The sequence below is a fragment of the Podarcis gaigeae genome, assembly GCF_964106915.1.
Source record: "Podarcis gaigeae genome assembly, chromosome: 5".
Taxonomy (NCBI): Eukaryota; Metazoa; Chordata; class Lepidosauria; order Squamata; family Lacertidae; genus Podarcis; species Podarcis gaigeae.
Window position 1 is genome coordinate 53,423,122 of NC_139681.1, and position 12,988 is coordinate 53,436,109.

Sequence of the window (12,988 nt, forward strand, 5' to 3'; positions counted from 1 at the left end):
TTAGGCTGGGGTGGGCACACTGGTGCCTAAATCCAACCTGCATTAAAATATTGGATTTCTCAATGGGTAGCTCTTGATTTCTACAGACAGCTCTCACTTGTGCTCCTTACATACATTTAAATACAGTGGTACCTTGGATTACATACATTTCAGGTTACATACGCTTCAGGTTACAGACTCCGCTAACCCAGAAATAATACCTTGGGTTAAGAACTTTGCTTCAGGGTGAGAACAGAAATCGTGCGACGGCAGTGTGGCAGCAGCAGGAGGCCCCATGAGCTAAAATGGTGCTCCAGGTTAACAACAGATTCAGGTTAAGTATGGACCTCTGGAACGAATTAAGTACGTAACCAGAGGTACCCCTGTATAGCTTATCACTGTGAACTTGGAAATAAGCTATCCAGTTTTGTCCAACCTTTCTACAATTCTATGATTCTATGTGGCTCTTCCTCCATCCTCTTTTCCCGGCCACTCCACTGTTCTCCATCTACCATACGACTGTTTTCCTCAAAACAATTCCAATGGCACTGAGCACACTTGGTCTTCATTGGACTGTTTTATCAAGTTATCCTCTCAGAGTTCTTTTTTCCTTATTTGTATACTTCTGCAAACCTTTGTGTTTTTCCAAGTCTACTAATATCTCCCTGTTGTTCATTTTGGTTTCATAGGCAACAGTGCTCAAAGGGCTCGATCATAATTAGAATGTAGGATGGACATATAAAATCACTTAGCCAAGAAAAAAACTGTTCAGATTGAATTACAATTGTGAATAAATTAAAATACCTTGAGAAACAGAAGTTTCACTACCTGTGGTCCCCCCTGGAAACCATGGGGAGTACAGGCATTGCAACTTCATGAGAATTATGTTAAATCTCTCGGCAAAACCTTTTCAAATTTAATGAATACCTGATGGGAAGAAAAAAACTAGTTATCCTGTAAGTAAGCAATGCTTTCCATCTCAAAACAGCCAAAATAAAATAATAATAAATCCAAGTTTATAATCCTATAATAAAATACATCAGCAGGGGAGCTTTAGAATATGGTATATTTTCATATACGGTGCAGCTAGTGTAGATCCGATAGCACAGCTCCTTAGATACACCATGCAACTCCACATTACCTGATGTGAATCCACTAATAGAAAGCCCAAAACTGGCTAGAGAAAAGGGTTTGACAGGCTAAAGAGTGGACATATGCCACTCAGATCCTCATCCCACCTACAATGTTAGTATAATGCTACACTGACCATACATCTAATGTAAGCAAAAACTTACCTGCTGAAACAACAGAGAGCCAAAAATAAAATAAAAAATTCCTTCCCTCATCCTGCGTTGCCCACATCATCACAACAGAGTACAGAATTCAGCCCATCATAGTGCATAAAGAGCAGTATATAAACCCTAGACAAGGAGACCGCATTTCAGGGGCACACAGATATATCTCGCAGACGCTGACCTCACATCATGCACACTGAGAACACACAAAGAGGAACTATGGAAAAAGAGCACTCATATTTAAAAAAGTACCTCATGAAAACAGCATTGTCTCAGAACATATATTAGAAAGAGACTATTAGGAAAACTTCCTATCCCAGAACTGTTTCAGATGTTTTCAGCTGCTTCACCTTAGAACTCCAGACACAACAGCTACTGCCAAACCACTCTGATAATTAGATATGCAAGCTCCTCCTCTTGGTTGCATGGAAGGGGGATGTGAGCATGTGAGCCTGAGGCTCCCTAGAACACATACGCACCCTGTCATCATGTAAGCACAACCGTTGTCCATTGGATTCCATCAACAGACATGAAATAGCTATGACAGTAATTATGAATGAGTTGCCAAAACAATGAAGGCATTAACATTTCTACAATGCAAGTGGAGCTTTGCTAGATCTTATTAAGGATTTAAAACAACAGCTTGTAATTAACAGTTAATAAACTTAAAGAGGCATAGGACAACAGATTGATCACATCTTTATAAATCAGAACTTGCCACAAAGCCCATAAAGGGAATAATAAAAGTAATAAAAGGAAAAATTCATAACTGAAATCACAATGTTTAGCTGCAAACAGTTAGTCAGAATAAAATGCTGTCACAAACATTTTTAAAAACTACAATTTAAAATGATGACTGTGAAGAATTCCAGAATTAGTCTCTATTATGTACAATTGTAGAGCATTTGCTCCCTTAAAATTCCTAATGTATAATTTTTATGAATTTAAAGAAAAAATATATTAACTGAAATATTTTTCTGTGATTTGGTCCTCTTTAGAGAGAAACTTCTTAAGAAGTATTTAGAAAATTGATCATGTGTTAATTTCATAGGCAGTTTCAGCATTTGTTTGTTTTTTTAATGATATTTATTAACAGTTTAAAGACTACAAAAGAAAGCAAAAGAATTAAACAAAACAATGCAATACAAAAACAAAAACACAACATGACACTAACACTAAAACATTGAATTAACAAAACAAAACAAAAACAATTTAAAACACATCCAATAGTTTCAATATCTTATCTTTCATTCACTTGTTTCAAAGACCTCCTCACACCTCCCTTTTTGTATTCCACTTCAATTAACTGTTTCAGCAATTCCTTTCCATCTTCCTCTGTTTTCTGTCCTGTAATTTTTCTTAACATGTTCTAACCTTAGCATTTGAATGAACCTCAGCATTTGAATGAACTCAATTTTTTTAGAGAGTAGACTGATTTAATAAAATAAACATTTCCTAGTGTCTCCGCTCATGGGAACAGCAATATTAAATTCCCAGTTTCTAAAAACTCTGGGTAATTTTGTTGCAGTTAACAGGAATTCACTGTCATGTGTTTGCTTAATTTAGATAATTCTCATTATTCTATTGAGAATAATACACATCATGGAATTTACAGGCATTGTTGCAATTCCAATCCATGTTCTGTGGAAATCAATGATCCTTTCCCCTTTACAGTCTACAAAAGCACCATGTTCTACACAGGACCATTCCAAATTGGCTAATGACTGGAACTAACAATGAAACACAGATAAGAAGGGAAATCTCTGTTCATAAGGGGTTTCTGCAATCTTTGAAAGAAAAGCATTTCCACTTAGTATTACACTTCTTCTACCTCAGAACTTTCTCTAAAAGGCTTCAAAAGCTTTTTCCCATGCTGCATAAATCTCACAATGAAAGTCTTTCCAAATTTTACATGTCGTATCCCACAGGGAAACTGAAAGAAGTTTGTATACTTATGAGATATTGAACAGCAACTAGTCTGTTTCTATATTCCATTTTGTGCATCATACAGCAGCTGATATACACATGGTCCATTTCCTCATGTACACCAAACAGCAACAGGTGAAATAAATTATGAAAGAACCATAAAATTATGGTGGACCTTCATTTCCCCCTGAATCTTCTATTTCTCTTAAACGCCAACATCTTTCAGTTTGGATTACCATGCTTACCACCGGGTTTTAAGAACTCTTAATTCTGGTTGACTATCTTATTAATCACTGTCAAAGAAGTAGTTCATTAGGTATACAATGTGTTATGTGATATGTTTAAGACAAAACTAACATATTTAGACACAACATGTGGTAAAAGTAATTCGATGTGGAACTTACCATAAAGAAAAATGTAGCTTAGTAAGCTTCTGATTAGTTCTTTTTGCTGTTTCTTAATATGTGTGAACATCAATTTACTTCCTGTTTATTTTTACAAAAGTGGCAAGACGGGGGAGGGGGGGAGTTTATCTGACGTGTCCTTCATCTGCACTGAGGGGCGGCCTAAGGCAGTGGAAATCAAAATCCCAAAATGAGAAACTTATTTGTTATTTATATGAAACTTTCAAATACATATAAAATACCCACAAAGAAATGAAAATACGAAACTCATTTGGAAAGTCAAACCACTAGAAATATAATTATAAGCAAACTGTATCAAAAGCTTTTTTTGTTAAAAAGACTAATCCTACATCTTGATGCCTCACACCAGTCAACAGAAAACAAAATAAATCAGTTTTAAATAACTAAACTGAAACTCAATAAGCAAATCTTACACTACTTTGTCTTAAATACTATGTCAAAAAGAGCAACTAAATTAGATTATTTCAAGAGTTTCTTTTCTTAACTGGAAACCAAATCTGTTTTGGGACATAAGGTGCGAAAGGCCACATCTATTCTTGGTATTTCATTAAGTGAGCTTTCCCCACAACTCTTGCAGTACTTACTTTTCCCCAAAATGTTTGTTTTTAGGGAATTGTTGATAGGAAATCTTAATACTGTATCAACATATGTAAAACAAAAACACTAATAGCATGTGGTCCTAAGCATGCTCATTTGGAAGAAATGGGAGTATAGAACTTATATAATCATTGTTCATATATTACAGTAAACTCTATACAGGTCTTCTCACACGTCACACTGTGTACAAGGGGCAGGGAGTATAGAACTCATCTTAAAATCTGCAATCCATGAAAAGGCCCAGACTAAATCCTGACATTCCCTTGAAGGATTTATTCACACAGCTTTGTCATTTTTTTTCAACTTATAGTGGCTAGAAATTGGGAAAAAGCCAGATATGCTTAAATCATGTTGATGGCAGGATTATAAGGGACAATCCAATCTCTTGCTGCAGTCTTCCTTTCTTACTCCCACTGGTCTGAGAACAAAATTCTCCCAGAACTAACCTCTACTGTGGATATCATGAAGGATGTGCACGCACATTCCTCAATCATACTTTTAAGTCTGGAATCCTATACACATTTACTTGGGTGCAATTCCCACTGTGCTCTATATGGCTTACTTCTGGTAGGCACATAGAGGATTTCAATTTAAGTCTGATTAAACTTGAAGTGGATTGCTGCCTCTAAAATTTGTTTCATTCAGTCCCTTCTGATGCTGTTTGTTTCCCATCAGTGTTAGTTCAATAATTTTTTTCCAACCGTGTACCACCACTGTAAATGCACCATAGATATCCAAGATCTATTGGTTTCGATTGCAAGCTCTGAAACATCGCGCTGCCACAACCTTCTGTCCTCTCTTCAGAACTCCGCTCACCCAGCCAGAATACAGCCAAATCCTTTTCATGTCTGTAATACCATTGCCTAAACATGCCTATATACTGGTAATTTCATCCAGATTCCACATTCTTAAGGAGCGGCTGCTTTCCCCATCTGAGACCTAGGCTCTTCACTAATCCTCCACCCCCTAGGAAGTCAGATGTCCCAGTTTAAAAATCCTAAATCAGGTGGCATTTATGCATTACCACTCAAACAAAGAACAGGTGAAATAATGTAATCAGTATATCGCAGGTGCCTAACCAAAACTGATATTATATTTGAAACACTGGAATACAAATCTACAACTGCAGGACATGGGGGATAAAGAGTTAACACAAAGTCCGCAGAAAGATGCTGCCTTGGCCAAGGCCACCCAGAGAGCTACACAAATTCAATATCTGAGCGGAGATTTGAAGCGTCTCCCACGAACACAGCACTCAGTATTTCTCATCATGTTTTAAATTACTTTTAATATGTAATAATTTGATTTGTTAGAAGATTTAAACTTCCATATTAATTTAGGATACAGGATGCTGCATTCTTACTCCTTCTCTTCCTTGCAATTTCCCCACTACACAAAACCGTATTTTTCCAGATTAAAAACCACACCCCACAGCAAAAATTACTATATTCCATCTGAAATTGTACTCTTTCTATAAAATTAAATGTAAAGGTCTTAAATAAACCTTCTAATTATGAGATTTAGTCAATGGTTGTGTATAAATGAATATATAACTTTCAATGTATAATGCTTATAATTACACCTGTGAAAAATATTTCTGTCCAAAAGCGCAGAATACTTCCTTATCAGTATATTGGACTGAATTGCTCAGAGTTTAATCAAGTTCTTTCCTATAAAGAGTTAAGACTGCTATTTCATTTGTTTTACTATAAAATAATAAACATTTTACCTGTCATTTTACATATTTTTACAATAATATCAATTTTTAACCATTTTATGAGTAGGAATATTAGAATACTGGTGAATCTTGTAAAAACAGTTCAATTCTGCTTCAGCAATATGAAAATAAATAGAGCAAAACAAAATGTATGTGATGACAATTAAGTACCTACAAGCAAAGCCATTTTCGGAACTTTTCTACATGTGTAAAAGTAATAGAAAATAACTAACAGTCAAAATAATTTGAAGGCCTACTCTTTGAGTTGTTCCTCTAATAGCTGTTTTAATTTAACTTAATTTAATAGCATGTTCAGTTCGCAAAACACTTTTCAAAATTCTTATGCCAATCACTTTCTATATTATTTTCCAACTATTTCAGAAAATGAACCCAATAGCAACATGTATCTAATCATTTTCTGTTTACTACAGTTAATATTGAAGCATATTAATTATGTCAACATGCAAGAAGAGATTAAATTATGCAACGCAGTTACAAATACCGCGATCAAGTTCCACTGCCATAGATGGAAGTTTGACATTTGCAATTTTACGCCATGCTGCCATGATAAAGAATGGCTAGAACTATCTTCTTTAGCTCCATTTTTTAAGACACATAATGATAGCAGGTTGTGTATTTCAGCATTAACCAACAAAAATGTTTCTGAAAAATATATTGTTTTAGACCACTATAATTTCTCATAAAGTTGTCGTGCTTAGGCTGTAATCAAAAACATGAAGAAATAAGCCCCACTGAACTCAGCGGTTCAGTGAGAAAATAGTTAATTCTGAGAAAATATGCAAAGGATTGCATGGATAGAAGAACAATCAGAAAATAATATTGAAATATGCTTCCATCAAATTTTGTGATTGTGGAACCCCCCAAAATAATGTATAAGTAAGGTCTACAGCACCATACAATATTTTGAAGGCCCAGATCATCTTTCTCAATGGGAGGCGGCTTTACAAGTGCGCAAATATTAAGAAAGCTAGGATTACTCCACAAACCACCACAGCCTTTCTTCTTTATACAGCAAATTCGATGAATCAACAGAAAGAACTACTTTCTCTGGGACCTCTAGGCAATGATATTAAAAGCTGACTTTTTACCACATGCAAAATTATTGCTCCACCATATCTTTTTTAGTCATCAAGGCAAATGATGACTCTTATAGCAACTTCTGCTATTGTAACCACTTTCCGATTTGTTTAAAATTTAGCCAGGATTTATTTTATACTAATGTTCTAGCCAGATTTTTTTGGGGGGTGGGGTGGAATCCAATACATATAACCATTTTCCTTCAGGCCAATGGCATCTGTTACACAGTGTTATTTCAATTTCAGCTAATCTTCAGGCGTTTCATTTAATTAAGAAGAAAATACATAGAGCCCATGGGCAGATTAACATACCAATTTTCCTCCTTTCCTCAATGGATATATGTGGAAATTGAAATAGATCAGTCTGCTGTAATTATGCAAACTTTCTTATCAGTGTTTTTACGACCAGTACGATTGTAAAAAGCAAGCCCATTTCACCCACTGGGGTTGCTGCTCTTTACATACAGCAGCAACTTGTCCTGGATTTCCATTCCCGCACATCTAATTCCCATCGAGGCCTTAACAAGAGGAGCATTTAAAAAGTGGGCAAGAAACGCGAAAGCTGCAACATTAATATGTGAACAAGAAGAGTGTAGAAGAAACACCCTCATGCTTGTAAACATAGGATGAGCGAGACTTTCTCCCTAAAATAAAATGCAGCGGGCGACCAAAGCGGAGAAATAAAATTGAGCCACATCCATAGGATTTTATATATCAAAGAAAATCTCACGGCTGCTGCGGAAGGTCAGAAAGATTTTTTTAAAAAAATCCCTGGAGAATAAAATGGGGGTCCCTTTTTTTGTATGTGCCCCACGCGGAGATACTCCAGGGAAAGGAGGGGGAAAGACCGCTGAAGTTATTAAACAATCCCTGAGGGAAGCCTATATGCAAACAAACCTCGCTGGCCCTGCGCTGAAGAGGGAGGAGAGAAAGCGCCACCGAGCCGAAAGGGAAGCCCGGAGACCCCCCTCTTCGCCGTCTCTCTCTCCCCCCCCCCCCGCCGCCCTCCGCCCTCCTTGCCCCAAGCAACGTCCCGGCGCGGCTCTTACTTCTGGATGAGTTGGGGCAGGTTCGGCGGCGGCGGCGGCTGCATCCCCCTGGAGGGGCCGCCGCCGCCGCCTCCGGCTCCGGCTTGGAGAGGAGCCGAGGCGCGGGCATCTCTGCTCTCAGGCTGCTCGGGGCCATTGGGGTCCGGGGCCTGGTTCATGGCAGCCGCGGGGACCATTCAGGCAGCTGGCGGCGGGTCAGCCAGCACCACCCGAGCCTCCCTGGGAAGCCGCGGGGAGAGCGCCAGACACCCGACCCTGGCCGGGCAGCGTGTGCAGCAGGAACTCGACGCAGGCGGCGGCGGCGGTGGCGGCAAGTGCCCCTCGCGGCCGCTCGCCCTTCTGGAAGGTGTCTGCGCTGAGGGGGCAGCGGGAGGCTGCGGAGAGGCATTTATGGCGATGCCTGGTGCAGCGGAGCCAATGGAGGGAGGAGGGGCCCCCTCCTACGCCAGGACGGAGGCTTCTGGCCATGGCGGGGATTTTGCTGACGGGGAAGGGGCGCTGCAGTGAGGCGACGGGGCGCCCAGGACCTAGGATAGTCGTAAGAAGTCTCCCATAACGGACAGGGGAGGCTTCCATCATTTCCTCCTGGGACGCGCGGACCGAGAAATCCCCCGGGTCCGCCAACAGCGTCTCGGTCCCCCCCTGCGCGGCCTTCGGGGGGCGCAGCGGCGTGTTGTTTTCCTTCTCCCCTCAGGACGTTTTGGCGCCATTCCGCGCCTCGCGCCTGCACCCGCCAGAGGGTTTTTTTGGCGCGCGCAGCCTCTCTCGCGCGCACGTGGCGCCTGGCCCACTCGCGTCGCCCTCCTGTCCTTTGCGAGAGGTTCGCTCGCGTAGCCGCCTGCGCGCTTCTATTCGCCTGTGGGAATAAGGTGGCCTTTTCCTCGCGCCTCAAGCAGCGTTGTTTCGCCTCCTCAAGACAGCGTGTGTTTCAGCCCTTCACAGGAACCCTAAAAACCCACATTGCAGCCAAAGTGGTTGAGGAGACTTTTCGCCCCGTTATGTTTCCAGACGACCTTTTTGCTGATTGCTCATTCCGATCAGTTCCCTGGGAGCTTGAGGGCCTTGCCTCAAGCCATTCCTTCCCCTACTCTTTCCAGTGTATTTTCCCCTTTCCTCGTATTGTCCTTGTTTTAGGGTGGAATTCAATCAAATACCAACAAATTCAGGTTGCACAAATAAAGTTTCTGTGCTGTTCTTGCACAACAAATCTGCTCCCCTTTCCCATCCCATGGTTATTTACCCCAAGGAAAGGGGAAACAATTGCTTGACATCTCCATTGAGTGTTCAATAAGCAGCATATGAGCTCCTCACAAACTTAGTGTGAACAAATCAAGACAAATGCTCAGTAAACTTTTGAAGCAACCGTTGCTGGGAAAAGTCAATAGAGTGCATTTCCCTGTCATTTTCCTTATTGCAAAAGATTTATGTTTTTCTGAAGAAGCAGGTTTGTTGAGCAAGAGCTCCAGGTCAGCTTCCATTGCGCAACCTGAATTTGCCAATATGTGATTGTCACTATTTTCACATAGGATTCAATCTGGAAGGACCCTTAGACAAAAAAACATCCCTTCCACATACAATGGTTAACTGTGAAACCTGCAAGTAGATTGCCATATTGGATGATTGCACATCCATGCATTTCTTACAGATGCACTGAGAAAATTCCCAGCTAATAGTCATGCCACAAAGTGTATTTGACTGTCACACGGTAGGCACAGGTCATTTCTCTGGAATTTCCTCAGCAACATGGCATTGACAGGTCTTATCCTCCTTTGCTTCCCTGCCTCACTCCCCTAGGAGGCCCATCACCACCACTCAGAGAGTGATTCAGAGTAGCAAGAAGCAGGAGGCAGCAGCTGGTTGCAGCTTCCACTGCTTGCTCACCTAAGCAGGCACCTGCAAGGAGCAGCTATTGCTGCTTTCATTCTTTCTGGGTGGTGCAGTGGGTGCAGTTGGACCCAGAATACCTACTGTGCCACCCAGAGGGATAAAGTATGGAAGGAGGCAGCATCTGCTGCTTGCCATGGCAGTTGCTACCACCTGTGGTCATTATCTCTGTACAGGGCTCGCTGCATTACCCAGAGGGAATGTGAGTCTGTGGAGAGTGTGGCATCTGAGCTTCCACACTGCGGAAGTGGTGGTTGCCCCTTGCCATCATCACTCATCTGCTCATTTAACGATCTGAGTGGCAGTGCTGGGCCCAATCCCCAGTGCCAATGCAGTAGGAAAGGGCAGGCAAGCAAGTGGAGGTGGCTGTTCTCTTGTACTGTCGCTCAGTTACTTGCTTGGGATGGGATGGAAGGAGGGGCTGCTGCAGGGTGTACCGTTTTAGCACAGAGAGAGGATCACCCAAGTAGAACTAAGTCTCCTGTGGGACCCTCTCAACAGCAGTGTCTGTTTTTCCTCAGTGGCAGCTAGTCAGATCGGCGTGACCCATATGAGGCAGCTCTCTTGAGGCTCAGCAGCTGCCTACCTGCTTCAGCCTCTGAAGCTAATTGATTTTTCATAAAGCATAAAGATTTGAAAAATTAAGTTGGCCATACAGAAGGTTAATCTTTGATTTGTTCACATTGTGCCTTAAGCTTGCGCTTTTTCTGTGTGCATACATATGTCTGTAATTTTCTGAACAGGCAATGTTTTCTACACAAGTTTCTTGGTAGAGAAGAAAGGAAAATAACACCTACAATAATGGAGTTTAATTTTGTAACAATATTACCAATTTAAACCCCGGTATCTATGCAAATGGAAGACAGGAGGGTAAAATGTATATGGGACACCATTTTATATCAAGGAATAATATATCTGAAAGTGAAACAAGATAAAGGACCTTTAAAACGTCAGTCATATTCAGTAGTTAAAACTAAACACTACGGGAAAATATTTATGTGAAGACTATTTAGGTGGCATTAAACAAAAAAAGCAGTTCAGTTGGCAGGGGATTGTTTTTAAATTATAGTTTTTTTTCATATTCAGGCTAAGTGGTGATTTAGTGTCTGTTACACAAAATGAATAGAGGGTGGGAAACTAGGAAGAACAATTTCACAACAATAAAATGAGAGTAGTCAGACTGCAATGTGTAATCCCAAACTATGCCTGATTTACTATTGTATTTACTGCAGGTGCACTTTTCCATCTTCTAATTTCACTAGCCTTACTACTACAGTAAGGATTTACACCTCTTTCATCACTTTTACATCTGCTTGTGCTTTTCGTCTCCTCTTGAACTCATAAATGTTTTTACAGTTCCAAACTCAGGTATGTAGCGTTCCCTTTCATCAACTTCCATTTTGCTTTACAAGTTTTCTTTATACTTTTGGCCCATTCCATGAAACTATGCTTCCTTCTCATCAAGACCACATATATACTACAGACTTATAAATATTGGCTTCTACTAATTGTAGTGCTATGGCTTTCCATTAAAAATATTGGGAATTTTAGTTTGGTGAGACTTCTGAGAATTATCTGTTAGAGATAGGATTAGAAAGTCTCAAAAGTGTCTGTAATTTCATGGTATTTTTTTTTATTTGTTGCTTTTTTTGCCATGGCAATTCATAGTGACTTTTAAGCAAAACAAGCAAGCATACACAAACATACATTAAAACCAGCAGTAAAAAACCAACAATCTAAACAATCTAGAAGACAATTTTACTTTTTAAAAACTAGTTTAAATATCCTATCCACACAAAAAGGCCATAGATAATTAAAAGACAAAGGCTTTATGAAAATGTAACAATTTCAAGACAAAAAAAATTCCTTCCAGTAGCACCTTAAAGACCAACTAAGTCAGTTCTTGGTATGAGCTTTCGTGTGCATGCACACGAAAGCTCATACCAAGAACTGACTTAGTTGGTCTTTAAGGTGCTACTGGAAGGAATTTTTTTTGTTTTGACTATGGCAGACCAACACGGCTACCTATCTGTAACTGTAACAATTTCAAGGTTAAGGAGCAAAAACAAGGTAGCAAAACAGTGTCCTGTCCCAGACTATTCCTGGTTCTAAAGTTTCAAATCAATTGCTCTTTTTTCTTGTATGTTTTGCCAGCCTTAGGATATTTTCCCCTGTTTCTGAAGGAACAAGAGGTAAATTACCTGCACTGGAAATCATTTAGGAAAACTTGGGATCTTCTATATATAAAAAATGGTGCAAGGTTACGCATACACATATACAATGTCCAACTTTGTGCTCCCACACTTTGCCCTCTGAAAACCATATAGTTAGAGAACCATAGGCTCCTCCCATACAGCACCCTATAGAAAACCTATCATTCCAAGGGTTTCAGAAAACGGAAAATGTCCAGTTCAAGTGTGCTGTAGATTTGCCCCCCTTCTCCTACCATGTTTTTAAGCAGGTGAAATCATTTCTTAATTTTTGCTTTTGAACCTGGCAATCCATATTGGGCTTTGAGATGAAAAGGAAAGGTCTGAATTATTCAAATGCTTTTGATTCCTTAAATGCCAGCCGTGTTGCAAGCTATGAAAAATGGGAGGTTGATAGGATCTAAACAAGAGCCTGGAAGAGTCGGAGCAACAAAGAACCATGGCTGCACAACCCAATCCTATATGATTGTCTTGTGTCATAGTAAGCCAAAATGTATTTTAGACTTCAGTTTATTCTCAGATTTTAAAATGTCTACTCTTTTGTGAAATATGCCCTGCCTATTTCCAACTGCCCTGTCTCCTATAGACATTCACACCTGTACAAGAAGTGTGTACAGCGGCTGTAAAAATACAATAACCACTCTGAATAAGTGGAAAATTCCAATTACACACAGTTTACATCCACTTGGCTGAAGTGAAAATGATTTTGCCACATGCAAAAACAATGGAAGAAAAGAACAGCAAAATATAGTCGTTCACAAAACCTTTGCCACTAGCTCTTCTAAAGAATTACTTTAATTCAATGTTTT

At 40.0% G+C, this 12,988-nt stretch overlaps 1 protein-coding gene and 1 long non-coding RNA gene across 18 annotated transcripts in view; one reads left to right on the plus strand and one right to left on the minus strand.

Moving 5' to 3' along the window:
• The window catches only part of RBM20 (RNA binding motif protein 20), a 113,287-nt gene that overhangs the window by 99,167 nt on the left and 1,132 nt on the right, over window positions 1–12,988 (minus strand). For 3 of the 7 annotated variants that reach the window (XM_083741198.1, XM_083741197.1, XM_083741196.1), the window contains exon 1: window positions 8,086–8,273. The exons of 2 other annotated variants lie outside the window; for them this stretch is intronic. In XM_083741198.1, the coding sequence (XP_083597324.1) occupies window positions 8,086–8,261 (176 nt within the window). In that variant the 5' untranslated portion in view covers window positions 8,262–8,273. Of the gene's footprint in view, window positions 1–1,526; window positions 1,640–8,085; window positions 8,308–12,988 lie in introns of those variants that run through there. 2 more of the 7 variants (XM_083741192.1, XM_083741202.1) reach the window with 2 other exon arrangements.
• Window positions 8,834–12,988, plus strand: part of LOC310845810 — a 35,129-nt gene continuing 30,974 nt past the window's right edge. For 9 of the 11 annotated variants that reach the window (XR_014564954.1, XR_014564955.1, XR_014564956.1 and 6 more), the window contains exon 1: window positions 9,562–11,337. This is a non-coding gene — a long non-coding RNA (uncharacterized lncRNA). Of the gene's footprint in view, window positions 8,955–9,132; window positions 9,252–9,561; window positions 11,338–12,988 lie in introns of those variants that run through there. The other 2 variants (XR_014564952.1, XR_014564953.1) reach the window with 2 other exon arrangements.